Genomic DNA, 15756 nt, shown 5'->3' with positions numbered 1-15756 from the left:
ACACAGTATTCCACTGATAACAATCTCTGCTTCCTTAAACTTTATCCGTGCTGCACTTACCAGATCCCACACATCCCCAACTATGTTGGTACCTCCACAAACACTTCATAGACATCTGGAATTCTGAAAAACCGCTTGAAGAATGGAACACAGCTATAATTCATCCAGTACACAAAAAGGGTAATAGATTGGATCCAAATAATTACCGGGGAATTTCTTTACTTGATATCACATATAAAATCATGTCTAGAATTACCCTAACTTTCAGGAACAACTCGACCAAGAACTTGAGAATATCAAGGAGGATTTTGACCTGGAAGAAGTTGTCCAGATCAAACCATCAGTCTTAAGTGGATCATGAAACATCAAAGAGTGAGAAACAAAAAGTTTGTCATAACTTTTGTTGACTTCAAGAAAGAGTATGACAGTATCCATCGTGAGTCATTACTTAAAAACCTTAAGGAATTTGGATTACACCAGAAACTTATCAACCTTATTGGAATTACCATTAAGAACACTAAATCAAAAGTTAAATTCAGAGGGGAGTTGAGTGAATCATTTGAAATCTGCACTGGACTTTGACAGGGTGACGGTCCCTCACCATTACTATTTAACTGCACACTGGAGAAAATCATGCGAGAGTGGACTAAGAAATGCCAACCAAACATGAAGATTGGCAAAAACATCAAACTCAATTGCCTGGCATTTGCAATGACCTTGCGCTGCTCACAAATAGTGTGGAAGAGGCAAAACACCAAATTAAAGAACTCAAAAAAATAGCAGCAAAAGTCTGACTACAAATCTCATTTGAAAAGACAGAAATGATGCCATCTTTCAAGGTTGAAACACCAACTATCACACTGAATATTAACAAACCAATTAAGATTGTAAATAAAGTCAAGTATCTTGGAGAGATTATTACTTGGAACTTAGACGAGAAAGTGTCAGTAGAAAATAGAACAAATAAACTGAAACAAGCACAATGTATCATTTGGCCAAATGCAAAATTCAAACACTACAACTCCATTATTAAATCAGAAGCAACCTATGCTAGTCGAACACTATTCCATTTGGACACCAAATCAACAAATGATAAATTATAGAAGACAGAAAGAAGAATCCTTACAAAAAACACCAAGTAGATGGACAATGGCGATTATTACCTACTGAAGTTGTATACCAGGAAACTGAGTCAATAATAGACACAATGCGGAAAAGGAGGATTGCATTTTTCTGCCACATATCAAGACTACCAGAAACCAGGGTACTGAAACATCTTTTCAACTAAGAAATCAAAAGTTAAATTCAGAGGGGAGTTGTCTAAATCATTTGAAATGTGGACTGGACTACGATAGGGTGACGGTCTCTCATCATTACTATTTAACTGCACACTGGAGAAAATCATGTGAGAGTGGATTAAGAATGTGATATGGCCATACAGAAAAGGCACAAGGCATGGCTAAATGACCAACAAAAGAAAATCAAAAAATCATGCGAGAGTGAACTAAGAATGTGATATGGCAATACAGAAAAGGCACAAAGCATGGCTAAATGACCAACAAAAGAAAACCAAAAAATCTCGAGAAGAACTAACCATTGCTAGCAGACAAGCAGCCAAAGAAATTAAAAGAATTAAAAGAGACCATCAAAAAGAAAACCTAAACATCATAGATGAAACACCAACTTTTGGAAAAGTAAAACCAAGAATAATTGGTTCAAAGAAGTCCAACATGATTTAGATGAGTTAGGCTTGAAAATGCAACAAATTGAAGACCGAGAAAGGAAGAGGATCCTGAGAAACAGACACTTAAACTAAAAACTTTTACATGCAAACAGTACCCCATATCTGACAAAGAAAGGCAGCCAGGTCAGAAAGAATGAATAAGTTCTGGGAGCAAAAGAGGAAACATAAGCCAAATTTGTAGCTAATACTTAAATTTAAAATACACATTGATTAAAGTGCTCCAATGTGGGCGTAAAATAATTTTCAATTTTTTTAAGGAGAAATAACAGCACATAACCTCAATGAAAAGCCAACATGGCATAAGAGAATAAATAAACTGACCAGAGCACAATATATTACCAATAATACATCTAATGAAAAGGGCCTCTCAATAGCCACCAAATTATAACTCTATAAAACAATTACAAAACTAGAAAAAATCATATGCAAGTGAAACCATTTTCACAACAACTAACACTGCAAAAATAGACAGAATACTCAAGATTGAAAGGAGAATAATCTGAACATGCATAAACTACCAAGGAAACGGAAACTGGAGACTAGCTTCTAATGAAACAGTCTGCAAGGAAATGGAACCAGTAATTAGAACAATCAGGAAAAAACAAATCTAATTCTTTGAACATCTACTTAGGCCACCAGAAAACAGGATCATCAGAAGAATTATAGAAAAATTATGAAACAGTAAGAGCAACATTAGATCGATTACAGATATCAAAGAAGATATGAGGGAACTACAAATTAAAATAGAATATTTAAAAAACAAAAGAGACATTAGATGGATTACAGAAATCAAGGAAGATATGAGGGAACTACATATTACAATAGAAGATTAAAAACACAAAGGCAACAAAATCAAGAAACTCGCAGACAAAGAAACCAGACTACAAACCAAGTTCAACAGACAGACAATGGGACAGGTGATTTCAGATTAATAAAGAAAATTAAGATTTGAGAGAATGAAGAAGTACGAGGCTGACAGGAAACTGAAAAACCCGTTTTATAAAATTGATTGAAGCAGTCCAATGAAGGCCATAATTAATCAATAAATAAATTACATACATACATACATACATTACATTACATTTTCATTATAGACTGTTATGCCTTTCAGCATTCAGTCTGCAAGCCTCTGTGAATGTAAAAAACGTCGCCACAATTCTCTATTTGCAACTAGTGCTGTGGTCTCATTTAGTTCTATACCTCTCATCTTTAAATCGTTAGAAACTGAGTCTAACCATTGTCGCCTTGGTCTACCTCCACTTCTCTTACCCTCCATAACAGAGTCCATTATTCTCCTAGGTAACCTACCCTCCTTCATTCGCCGCACATGACCCCACCACCGAAGTCGGTTTATGTGTACAGCTTCATCCATCGAGTACATTATTAAATGAGCCTTTATCTCTTCATTCTGAGTGCCCTCCTGCCATTGTTCCCACCTGTTTGTACCAGCAATCATTCTTGCTACTTTCATGTCTGTTACTTCTAACTTATGAATAAGATATCCTGAGTCCACCCAGCTTTCGCTCCCGTAAAGCAAAGTTGGTCTGAAAACAAACCGATGTAAACATAGTTTCGTCTGGGAGCCGACTTCCTTCTTACAGAATACAGTCGATCGCAGCTGCGAGCTCACTGCATTAGCTTTACGGCACCTTGATTCAATCTCACTTACTATATTACCATCCTGGGAGAACACACAACCTAAATACTTGAAATTATCGACCTGTTCCAGCTTTGTATCACCAATCTGACATTCAATTCTGTTGAATTTCTTACCTACTGACATCAATTTAGTCTTCGAGAGGCTAATTTTCATACCATACTCATTGCACCTATTTTCAAGTTCCACGATATTAGACTGTAGGCTTTCGGCACAATCTGCCATTAAGACCAAGTTGTCAGCATAGGCCAGACTGCTTACTACATTTCCACCTAATTGAATCCCTCCCTGCCATTTTATACCTTTCAGCAGATGATCCATGTAAACTACAAACAGCAAAGGTGAAAGATTACAGCCTTGTCTAACCCCTGTAACTATCCTGAACCAAGAACTCATTCTGCCATCAATTCTCACTGAAGCCCAATTGTCAACATAAATGCCTTTGATTGCTTTTAATAATCTACCTTTAATTCCATAGTCCCCCAGTATGGCGAACATCTTTTCCCTCGGTACCCTGTCATATGCTTTCTCTAGATCTACGAAACATAAACACAACTGCCTATTCCTCTCGTAGCATTTTTCAATTACCTGGCGCATACTGAAAATCTGATCCTGACAGCCTCTCTGTGGTCTGAAACCACACTGGTTTTCATCCAACTTCCTCTCAACGACTGATCGCACCCTCTCTTCCAAGATGCCAGTGAATACTTTGCCTGGTACACTAATCAATGAGATACCTCGATAGTTGCAATCCTTCCTGTTCCCTTGCTTATAGATAGGTGCAATTACTGCTTTTGTCCAATCTGAAGGTACCTTACCAACACTCCATGCTAATCTTACTACTCTATGAAGCCATTTCATCCCTGCCTTCCCACTATAATTCACCATTTCAGGTCTAATTTCATCTATTCCTGCTGCTTTATGAGAATGGAGTTTATTTACCATCCTTTCCACTTTCTCAAGCGTAATTTCCCCAACATCATTTTCCTCCTCCCCATGAGCTTGGCTGTTCGCAACACCACCAGGAAGATTTCCTTTTACGTTGAGAAGATGTTCAAAATATTCCCTCCACCTCGCCAGTGATTCCCTGGGATCTATTATGAATTCACCTGAATTACTCAAAACACTGTTCATTTCCTTTTTCCCTCCCTTTCTAAGATTCTTTATTACTGTCCAGAAAGGTTTCCCTGATGCTTGACCTAGCCTCATCAGGTTATTACCAAAGTCTTCCCATGACTTCTTTTTGTATTCAACAACTATTTGTTTTGCTCTGTTTCTTTCATCTACGTACAAATCCCTGTCTGCCTCGGCCCTTGTTTGGAGCCATTTCTGATAAGCCTTCTTTTTACGTTTACAAGCTGCTCTCACTTCATCATTCCACCAAGATGTTCGCCTTTTCCCATCTTTACACACAGTTGTTCCTAGGCATTCCCTTGCTGTTTCTACTACAGCATCCCTGTATGCCACCCATTCTCTTTCTATATCCTGAACTTGCTTACTGTCTACTGTTTGAAACTTTTCACTAATCATATCCATGTACTTCTGTCTAATTTCCCCGTCCTGGAAATTTTCTACCCTTATTCGTTTGCAGAAAGATTTCACTTACTCTACCCTAGGTCTAGAGATACTTAGTTCACTACAGATCAGATAGTGGTCTGTATCATCGTAAAATCCCTGGAAAACTCGTACATTCCTAACAGATTTCCTGAATTCGAAGTCGGTTAAGATAATTATAGTCTATTATGAATCTGGTACCCCCAGATTCCCATGTGTAGCGGTGAATAGCCTTATGCTTGAAGAATGTATTCGTAACTGCTAAACCCATACTAGCACAGAAGTCCAGCAAATGCTTCCCATTCCCATTAGCTTCCATATCTTCCCCACATTTACCAATCACCCTTTCGTATCCTTCAGTTTTATTTCCAACTCTTGCCCATTAGCACTATTCTATCCTTGCTGTTGACCCTGACCATGATGTCACTCAATGCTTCATAAAACTTGTCAACTTCATCCTCATCTGCACCCTCACATAGTGAATACACTGAGACAATTCTCGTCCTAATTCCTCCAACTGATAAATCTACCCACATCATTCGCTCATTTATGTGCCTAACAGAATATATGTTGCGTGCAATGGTATTCCTGATAAACAACCCTACCTCAGACTGTGCCCTTCCCTTTCTAACACCTGTCAAGTACACTTTATAATCTCCTATCTCTTCCTCGTTATCTCCCCTTACGCGAATATCACTTACTCCTAGCTCATCGAGATGCATCCTCTTAGCTGACTCAGCCAGTTCTACTTTCTTTCTTCCATAAGCCCCATTAATATTGATAGCTCCCCATCAAATTCCATTTCGCTTGCCAATTTGTTTCCAAGGAGTCCCTCACCTGTCAAATGGGAGTGGGACTCCGTTACTCCCATAGGTCCGAGGCTTGCTTAAAATGTTCTGAGCTCAGTAAATTCATGAATCAGGAGGCTACCCTACTTACACATAGACCAAGTGAGGATCTCTTCTGTAACGGGTTATGGACCCCCGGTGGATTGTATAGTCTTAGCCGCCTGAGCACAAGGAGGGCCATGACTCAGAATATGTCCGAGATGCCCACTCCCATTCCATAGCAACTGGTATGCCGACTCTCAGGACAACTTACTAGGCCACTCAGCCTTTGCCCATGGTTCACGAACTAGGATGTGACTACAGTAACCCACACCATGAACTATAAGTAAATAAATAAAAACTACTAAAGTGATCCATAAAGCAAAACCTACTTATGAAAAGGATCAGCTTGAGACCATTGAAGAAACCTTCATAAGGAACAACACTTATGATTTTTACCATACTTGCCAACCTGAACTTACTGGCTACCAAGCAACCTTGCTATGTTTCCAGGATGAGAACAGTAATCTTATTCTGATTAATCAGGACAACTGTGAATGATTACCTCAATATTTTTGAGTTCTTACTCAACTGTCCTCCTCCAGCTTCAAAGATTACAATTTCTGGCCCATCCTTCATTTCACCTGAGTCTGTTTCCCCTAATCAAGAATAAATCACCCAAATTATTGCATCTCTCCCCAACAAGACATCAGGCATGGATTCCATATTTGACGAACTTTCAAACATAGTTGGTCCCAATTTTATTGCAAAAATGGGAGAACATTTTCATGATAAGAATTAGAAACTATTCCTAAGGAGTGACAGCTATAATACATTCACTCCATAAAAAGGGCAATAAAGCAGATATGAATAACTACTGAGGAATATCTCTTTATTCAGTTGTCTATAAAATCTTGAAAACGTTTCAAAGTCGCATTGAACCTATTGTTGATCCACACTGATGAATATCAAGCCAACTTCTGCATGATCCACTCCTAGAGTGAACAGACCTTTTCACTAAAGAACATTATCAAAATCAGACCACTTTGCGGTAAACCACTTGTACTGACGTTCGTTAATTTCAAGAAAGCCTATGACTAGGGGTTGCCATATGTCAGAGATTTCATGGACAATCTGTGATTTTATAAAGTAAGAAGCATGTGCAAGCCAAAATGACAAAAGTCTGGTAATTTATGGTGGTTATTTAGAAGTTTTGAAAGTCAACTTTGAGTAACTTGCAAATTAGGTGAGTGTCTTCTATTTGGCCCAGTTGTAAAATTTAAATGTTTTTTTTTGGCAGAAACAAAGGATGAATTTTTTGAAAATATGAGATCAAATAAGAAATGGGAACAGTAACTTTCTTTCATGATTGTGTTCGTGGGGAACAGTATTCTGAACTGCTCAGAATTGTAGAGTATTATTTCTGTATTCTTGGGCATAATAAAATGTAAAGGTGGAGTTTTCTATTCTGTCCAAATGGACAGAGAAAATGTTCAGATTAACACTAAAATTTGCAAGTACAGTACAACCTGAAACATGTAATGTAGAGCAAGTATCAGTTCCTTTCTTATGTTCTTGACTCTAAGAAGTACAAATAATATGCAAATGCATAGTGCATTGTAAGTACACATTTTTGTAGTAATACATATTCTTGTCATTAAATGAACTTGAAAGAAAGATATTAATGTTATTTTCTTATGATGAATGTTTCATTATATTGACTGTACTTTCCAATTACAGTACAGCAACCGTACCTATGACTCAATTGACTGATTCCATCTTCTTGATATCCTCGAGGAGATGGGCGTAAACAACAAGACGACTCGTTCCATTATCAAACAAACTTTGATCAACACCTATTCACAAGTGAAATTCATGCAGGAAATCTCTAGATCCTTTGAGATTATGACTGGTGTTTGTCAATTGATATTTAGAAATTTTTCATAGCAATTTAATCTCACCCAGTCTTTTCAACTGTATTCTTGAAAAGGTCATCCGTGAGTGGAGAAATAGACTACCCAATAATCGTATCAGGCTGGGCACTGGATCCAAAGCAGCGAACATTGATTCCCTTGCTTTTGTAGATGACGCAGTCCTAATGGAAGATGACTTCAACATTGCCCACCTCTAAGATGAAACATTACAAGAAACAGCTGAAGTTGTAGGTCTCCAGATCTCAAGATAACTTTTGAAAAAACTGAAGTAATGATGTCTGACCATTGTAATACCACTGCATTTCTTGATACCAAATAAGAAAAAGTCAAATGTTGCATTCATTTTAAGTATCTTGGAGGGATGATTTCCTGTAATGCATTCAAGAAAGAAGCTCTGAAATATCGGGCTAAACATGTGGAAACAGCTTTTTACCACTGCAAACTCAGTTATCAGTCCAGATCTATCTCATGACAGACCAAATACTGCTACTACACCACATTAGTATGTCTTGAGGCATTTTATGCTGCTGAATACTTGGCCGTCACTCACAACAGTGAGACAGAGAGGATCTAAATGAAAAGGAAAAAAATTCTACAAAAGATCCTCAGCACATGTCAAAATTCTGAGAGTGAATATCACCTGAGGTCAAATTCTGAGCTGTAATCTAAATATGAAAAGCTTTCACTTGTTTTTAGACAATGCCGTATTATGTCTCATGGTCATATGTCTCGAATGCCTTACACCAGGATATCTGAAAGAATTCTTGATCTTCTCATGACTTGCAAATGTGCCACTCAATGGGTAACTGCAATAAAGTAAGATCTCTGGTGTCTCTGAGACATTGGTTCAAGTTAGAAGGAATATCAGGACCTAGGTACGGACGGGTATTCCAAAAAGTGTGAGAAGATGACCTGGTGCAAAGCGATCTGAAGTGCAAAGAACTGCATTCTCCATCAAGATGGTCGAGTACTGGAAATCCAAAAAAGCTCTCAAGTGTTAACTGTGGTTCCAAGAGGCCGAAACAATATGTTAAAAATTATGGTAATAATAATAATAATAATAATAATAATAATAATGGTAATAATAATCATAATAAGCATAACAACAACAACAACTGTGGCATTAGGGCGTCCTCTCCCTGGGTTTGAATTCTCACTTCATCAACTGTCAGTAGTGTAACCTAGCAATGACTGCTTGAACTCAACCATATCAACTAAGTTTCATGTATCTTCATAAGATGTCTCCACTATTGCTTCTAAGTGCCACCTAGTGTACTGAATTACAATTAACTTGGTCAGGAAATGCTCAGATTTTAGGGTTTGATAACCTGAATTCCTTTAGCTGTTTTTGAGTTGCTGTTACTGTCTGATATGCAATGATCAACCACTCAGCTTACTGCCTTATGATGTTTTGTTCCACCAATCAAAAGTCTAATTACATCATTTTCTAGAACAGTCACCCAGCTAGCCCCTATATATAGTTGCGAGTGTGATGTGGTGTCATTAATTGCTACATTAATTGAGGAGGTCTCCTTCGGGCGCCTGATACAGAGGCTGGGGCTGGCTACGGTGTAGAGATGGCAGCATAAGGTAAAGCAGAACTATGTGAACTTTACCTATGTGTAGCAAAGGAAAGATTCCAACGCCCCCCTTAGCATGTAACTGTTAGGTCAATCTATGTCTCCTCGAATTTTAATGTAGGATTTCTCTCCTTTAGACTGTCTAAGGACATAATGTAAAATCCCCATGGGGACTAAGTAAAATGCAAGGATGCACGAGTGTGTACCCTTGTTTTCCTTATTCACTTTGTTTTCTGGTGACTAATTTTTCTAATTCTAAATTTTTCTACCTTGTTTTATGAACTCAAACTTTTCCTATCTTAGTCACCAAGTAGCCTGGTTTATCCTCTGTGTCACCGGGCCTTATACCCTATTAGGTTTTATAACTAGTCTTCTAATAAGAGTGCTTGAGTGGGTTCAGCATCCCATTTCATTTTGTTCTCGGCCTTTTCATTAACCTTTGTTTTCATGTTTTGGCCATATAGTATGAACTTCAGCTCCTGTGTTCTGGAATCTTTTGATCTATTATTTGGTGTAGCTCCCTTATGAAATAAGGGTAGCGAGTGTAAAAGCTGTTTAAGCTTTAAGTGCAGAAAGTAACTAGAGGTGGTTTTTCATTAATGTAAATTCATGGAGCTAATGTGAATTTGAGGCCAATTTGGCTCTTGCAATCTGTAAATATTGTAAATTGCTGTTCAGGGTTCAAGGCCCATCTGATATGCAGCCGTTCTCATTTTGAAGGTTCGATTCCCCTTAACTTTGCTGTAGAAGCTTCAACTTCTTACTTTTTGAACAAAGTAAGGTTCTAGAATCCCTTTGTTTGGGGACTTCATTCGCAAAGGCTAGTGCATCTAATTAGTGCCAAAGATTTGTATAAGACCTATCAGTCTGGTTTCGACTCTAAGTCTTGTATGAAAATGGAAGTTCTTTCTTCCTGATTGTGAATTAGCTAAACTTCTAAGCTTGTCTGTTATCTCCTAGTGTTAAATCTCTATTGCTGTTGTTGTTGTTGTTTCCTGAAAAGATTTTCAAAGAAAAGGGTATTTCTGAAAAACATGTTTTTCAAAATGTAATCTTTGGTTCTCGCTTTGTCCAGCCATTTACCCTTCACACTTCTTTCTTTCTCTGGTCCACTTAAAACCCCAGAACATCAATAATAATAATAATAATAATAATAATAATAATAATAATAATAATAATAATAATAATAATAATAATAATAATAATCACCACCATCATCATCATCATCATCTGAGTACACAAAGGCCTATTTGCATAACACTTGATCTTGGGAGCTTCAAAGTGACAAGTAATAATCTCAGTACAAATAGGCTTATGTACATAATACTTTATCTTGGGAGTTGAATATGAATAAATAATTATCTAAGACATACAGGCCAATTTACATAATATTTAACCTTTGGAATTCAGAACAAATAATATTAATAATATGAGTACATGCAAGGCTGGCCCTGTGGTTGAAGTGGGGCAGTGCGTCTGTCTCTTTCCCATATGCCCTGGACTTGACTTCCAGCCAAGCCAGGGATTTTTACTTGGGTCCAAGGGCTCGTTCAAGATCCACTCAGCCTAGGTGAGAACAACTGAAGAGCTATCTGATGGTGAGACTAGAAAGCCAAGAATAATAACCAAAAGGATTTGTCGCACTAACCAGACTTCACCTCGTAATCTGCAGACCATCAGGCTGAGCAGCAATCACTTGATAGGACTCATCAGGTGTTGTAGCCCCATGTGGTGAGTATTTACAGGCCTATATGCATGATATTTAATCTCAGGAGCTTGATATGAACAAATATTAATAATCTGCATGTATACAAGCCTATTTGCATAATATTCCTTTCTTCTTCAGTTTTCTTCTGACCGGGCGAGTTGGCCGTGCGCGTAGAGGCGCATGGCTGTGAGCTTGCATCCGGGAGATAGTAGGTTCGAATCCCACTATCGGCAGCCCTGAAAATGGTTTTCCGTGGTTTCCCATTTTCACACCAGGCAAATGCTGGGGCTGTACCTTAATTAAGGCCACGGCCGCTTCCTACCAACTCCTAGGCCTTTCCTATCCCATCGTCGCCATAAGACCTATCTGTGTCGGCGCGACGTAAAGCCCCTAGCAAAAAACAAAAGTTTTCTTCTGAATGCTGTTGGTGCAACTGTATGTAACAGCATGAAATTGTTATTTTCAATTACAAGAGATACATTATTAACATACTATTAACTGTTTTACTCATCCTACATTATTTGCACTAAATGGTAGGGTGGATAACATACATAAACAATTAACATGCAATAACATTTGTAGCTACCATGCATCACCAAGCTCAATTGGGTAATTGTACGGTGAGGTTCTCTGGAGCAACTTAATGATGATAAACGTTGTTCCAGTATGCTAGAAAATTTAACGTCGTACACGTTCACATGCTTCGGTGAGAGGAGGTGATGATATGTAGGGCCCGGATGTTTATGATCTTTATGTACTTTCTGAGGAAAATACAAATTAAGCATGATTTTACCTACTGTGATTCAAATTATGAAATTTTGACAGGTCATACATAGTCATATTTTGGCTTTATTAACCTTTTTTGTTATTTTCCTGTAATTTTTCATATTATGGTCATATTTCCCTGTGATTTTTCATATTTTTGTCATATTATCTTTTTAATTCCATTTTTGCATACCTGCTTGCAATACCAATATAAATGGTCCGTTATTGGACATTATAAATTTTCCAGCAAAGTCATTCCTGGCTGCCAGCGTTTCGCCCCTGTGTGCTAAGTCGGGCTCATCAGTTGGTACATAGCACACCCACCAAGACGCATGGCTAGTTTATACTATGGAGGCCACTATGTAGGCTACTTGGAGCCACTGGCAGTGCCAATGCACTATGAGAGACTTTGTCTCATTACCAAAAATTGATGCTTGCTTGCTTGCTTGGCCATCAGATCATATACAGTAGATGTTGATTCCCATAGGAAACCTGAAATATTTGCCCCACATGAGTAAATTTATAGTGTTATAAATCTGTATCATCTCATGGCCAAGCAGGCATCAATTTTTGGTAATGAGACAAAGTCTCTCATAGCGCACTGGCTCTGCCGGTGGCTCCAAGTAGCCTACACAGTCGCCTCTACGGTACGTATTAGCCATGCATCTTGGTGGGTGTACTATGTACCAACTGATGAGCCTGACTTAGCACACGGGGGCGAAACGCTGGCAGCCAGGAATGACTTAGCTGGAAAATTTATAATGTCCAATAACGGACCATTTATATTGGTATTATAAATTTACTCATTTGGGACAAATATTTCAGGTTTCCTATGGGAATCAACATCTATATCATTACCTGCTTGCAGTCGTTTCAAAGACGGATTTTTTATATCTCGTAATTGTTGTCTGTAATTCCTTACAATTATCTTTCTTATAAATATATATGTGAATTAGGAGTGTAAGTTGTATAGAAAGACAGATGCATAGAAAGTGACAGAAAAATGAGCCTCAACTGAACTCTAATGATTTGACATATTTTAAATATGCCCCAATAACATCCTGCAATACTGAGCGGTCTTTACCCCATTACAAGTCAATGTTGTGTGAAAATAGATCATTCCTATTTGAAAACTTAGAAATGTATATGTCATTTGCTATTGTAATTCTTTCTGATCGCCCATAACAATGTGACATTTTTTTGATTCTGTGCAGAGTCGAGAGTTACCACTGGATTAAGTTATCAAATATATTCCAAATATAATAAAAATTAATATTAATACTTAGGCCTATTTTTTATTATTATTGAATATGCTAGATTTTAAAAGAATATTTTCAATATAATGTTAATTTAAACCACAGCAAGATTATGAAGATATAGAAAATGTTATCAAAAACATGTTGAAGTCATATTTATTGTCATATTTTAATACTTTTTTAGGTCATAAATGCTTACATATTCTAACATATTTAGGTCATAAACATCCGGGCCCTAATAACATGGTACCACAACAATACTAAGAGATAAAGTTGCTGAACAAACCTGGTGTTTGATAGTTCAGGGCAACCATCTGACACCCAGAATTCCACATAGGTACAGGCATGTAATTCGATGAATCGATACGTTGGCCTTTGGGATAAACACGACTAAATTGTAACTGAAAAAAAAAATATATATATAATTACCTATGGTATAGCAAACATAAAATCTTTCTATAATAGTACAACAGGAATTTTATACATTCAACTTCATTTTCAGAAAATAAGCCATTCAGGAATTGACAATTAGCATTTCTACTTCCAGAGCAGTGTAAGTATAACAGTCAGTCACATGATATTAATTTCCACAAATGTCACATTAGTATTATCAGACATTTACAGTAAATAAGGCCAGTAAAACATTTGGTGCTATGTGTTAATTGCAAGCCAGTGAGGTGTGTTACTAATGAACATGAACAGCAAGTAAGTTTAAAATCTACATGGTGTCCGAGAAGTCCCCATACCCCTAGTTTCATAAGTTTCATATTATTATTTTGTTATATTATGGGGTGGACAATTGAGTTTGTATAATTGGGGAATTCAATAGTTGTTTTATTGGTATTAGTATCCCTGCTGCTAGCGTTGTTGTCGGTCTCATTTCAGTTGTTAAGTCATGGCGGACGTGAGCGGACACAGCTACACTGCTGAGGAGCAATTAGTGGCGTATGTGTGGGTGCACAAACAAGCACATACGGGGCAAACAATGATAGTGATAATGAGTGCATTTAGAGATCGCTTTGGCAAACCCCCACCTCGTAAAGCTACTCTGCTTGATTGGGAGAAACGTGCATTTGCTTCAGGCAGTGTCAAAGACAGGCCGCGTAGTGGACGTAAGAAGACGCGGGAAGAAACGTGTGCCACCGTCGCTCAATCAATTGAGCAGTCTCCATTGAAATCCATTCACAAAAGAGCAGCTGAACTTCAAGTACCGTGGTCAACAATGCATGACCACATTAAAAGAGATTTGAAAATGGAAGGATTTAGGCCAATGCACATGAATGAATTATCCGACAATGACATAGAGCAAGGAGTTGCAGCCTGCCGTGCTTTGTTGAAACAATTCCCAACTGCCGTGTCTTGCTCAAGAGTGTTATTTTCTGATGAATGTGCGATATATCGCAGTTCACATAGGAGGAATGTGGTTTTCTGGTCTAAGAAAAATCCTCATTATGTGCAAGAGTTGGATAGGAACCCCCCTCATGTTATGGTATGGGCCAGGATATCATCATGTCACTTGTGCGGACCATAATTTTTTGATGGGTATGTGAATGGAAAATCTTATTTGCATATGTTACAATCTTGGTTAACACTTCAGCTTCAAGACAAGGGAATCATGGGTCATGTGTGGTTACAGCAGGATGGGGCTCCAGCACATTTTGTTATTCAGGTGCGCGAGTTCCTTGATGAACAATTTCAAGGCCGCTGGATTGGCCGTGGCTCACCAACATCTCCAGCCCCGTTGAAATGGCCACCGCAAAGCCCGGACCTTACCATGCCAGACAACTCATTATGGAGAATAATCAAGTCCCATGTGGCTCAACGTCGGTACACGACTAATGAAGAACTGCTCCAAAGTGTGGAGGAAGCCTTTCGTTCCATAACTCCTGAGATGCTCCGCAAGATGTCAATGAGGACTTGGAGACGGGTAGAACTCTGTGTAAGGCATGATGGTGCACATACAGATTCCCTGGATTCATAGTTTTTATATGTAAGTACTCCACTATAATATGAAACTAGGGGTATGGGGACTTCTCGGACACCGTGTACTGTTAATCCACAGTTTTCTAAGGTTTCATATTTCAACTCCAGATAAACACTGGAATGGTACCTCTTTGAAATCCTCAAATAGTTATACATGTCATAAAAGACATTACAGTGACACAGGTTACTGGGCAGAACAAGACTCATTAGGTGCACAAGTCTTAATTGCAATATCCTAAAGCCTTTAAATTAAACAAAACAAAATAAACCACAATTGAGAAGTGTTTGTTCAAAATGTGTTATTTCCACTTTTTAAAAAATTAGTATTATGTCCACATGCATTTTAGTGGTTGAACACTATCGAATGCCACATGAATTGCAGACCAAAAAGGTGTAATTTCTTGTGGAAACACACACAACATGATCCGGGTCAAAAGGTCCTATATGTATTGTGAACATTGGTGAACGTTCGGAATTACCGAATGAAAGTCTGGAACAAACAAGACTATTTCCTTCCTTTTATGGGTGATAGGAAAGATATTCCCATTCCAAAGGGCATATATCCTGTAGGTTTTCACTAATGTGTTTGAAGTATGAGATCTATACTGGACACGGAGGCATATGTGTGGTGATACCTGTTGGCAGGCAGGTGTATCATCGGCCACAAAGACACGGTATGACACCACTGACCTGTAGTTTGGATGCACATTGCTGTGATCACTCGATATTCGTACCTGTGTGATGGTAA

The 15756-nt window shown here is 38.1% G+C and overlaps 1 protein-coding gene across 2 annotated transcripts in view; it reads right to left on the bottom strand.

The window, feature by feature from the left end:
- Positions 1 to 15756, bottom strand: part of LOC136886934 (1-phosphatidylinositol 4,5-bisphosphate phosphodiesterase gamma-1-like) — a 737826-nt gene that overhangs the window by 160721 nt on the left and 561349 nt on the right. For both annotated transcript variants that reach the window (XM_068231056.1, XM_068231055.1), the window contains one exon: positions 13312 to 13426. In XM_068231056.1, coding sequence (XP_068087157.1) covers positions 13312 to 13426 — 115 coding nt within the window. The remainder of the gene's footprint in view (positions 1 to 13311; positions 13427 to 15756) is intronic.

The sequence above is a fragment of the Anabrus simplex genome, chromosome 1 (genome assembly GCF_040414725.1).
Source record: "Anabrus simplex isolate iqAnaSimp1 chromosome 1, ASM4041472v1, whole genome shotgun sequence".
Taxonomy (NCBI): domain Eukaryota; kingdom Metazoa; phylum Arthropoda; class Insecta; order Orthoptera; family Tettigoniidae; genus Anabrus; species Anabrus simplex.
The sequence above is the reverse complement of the archived record's forward strand: the minus strand, read 5'-3'. Positions and strand labels throughout refer to the sequence as shown.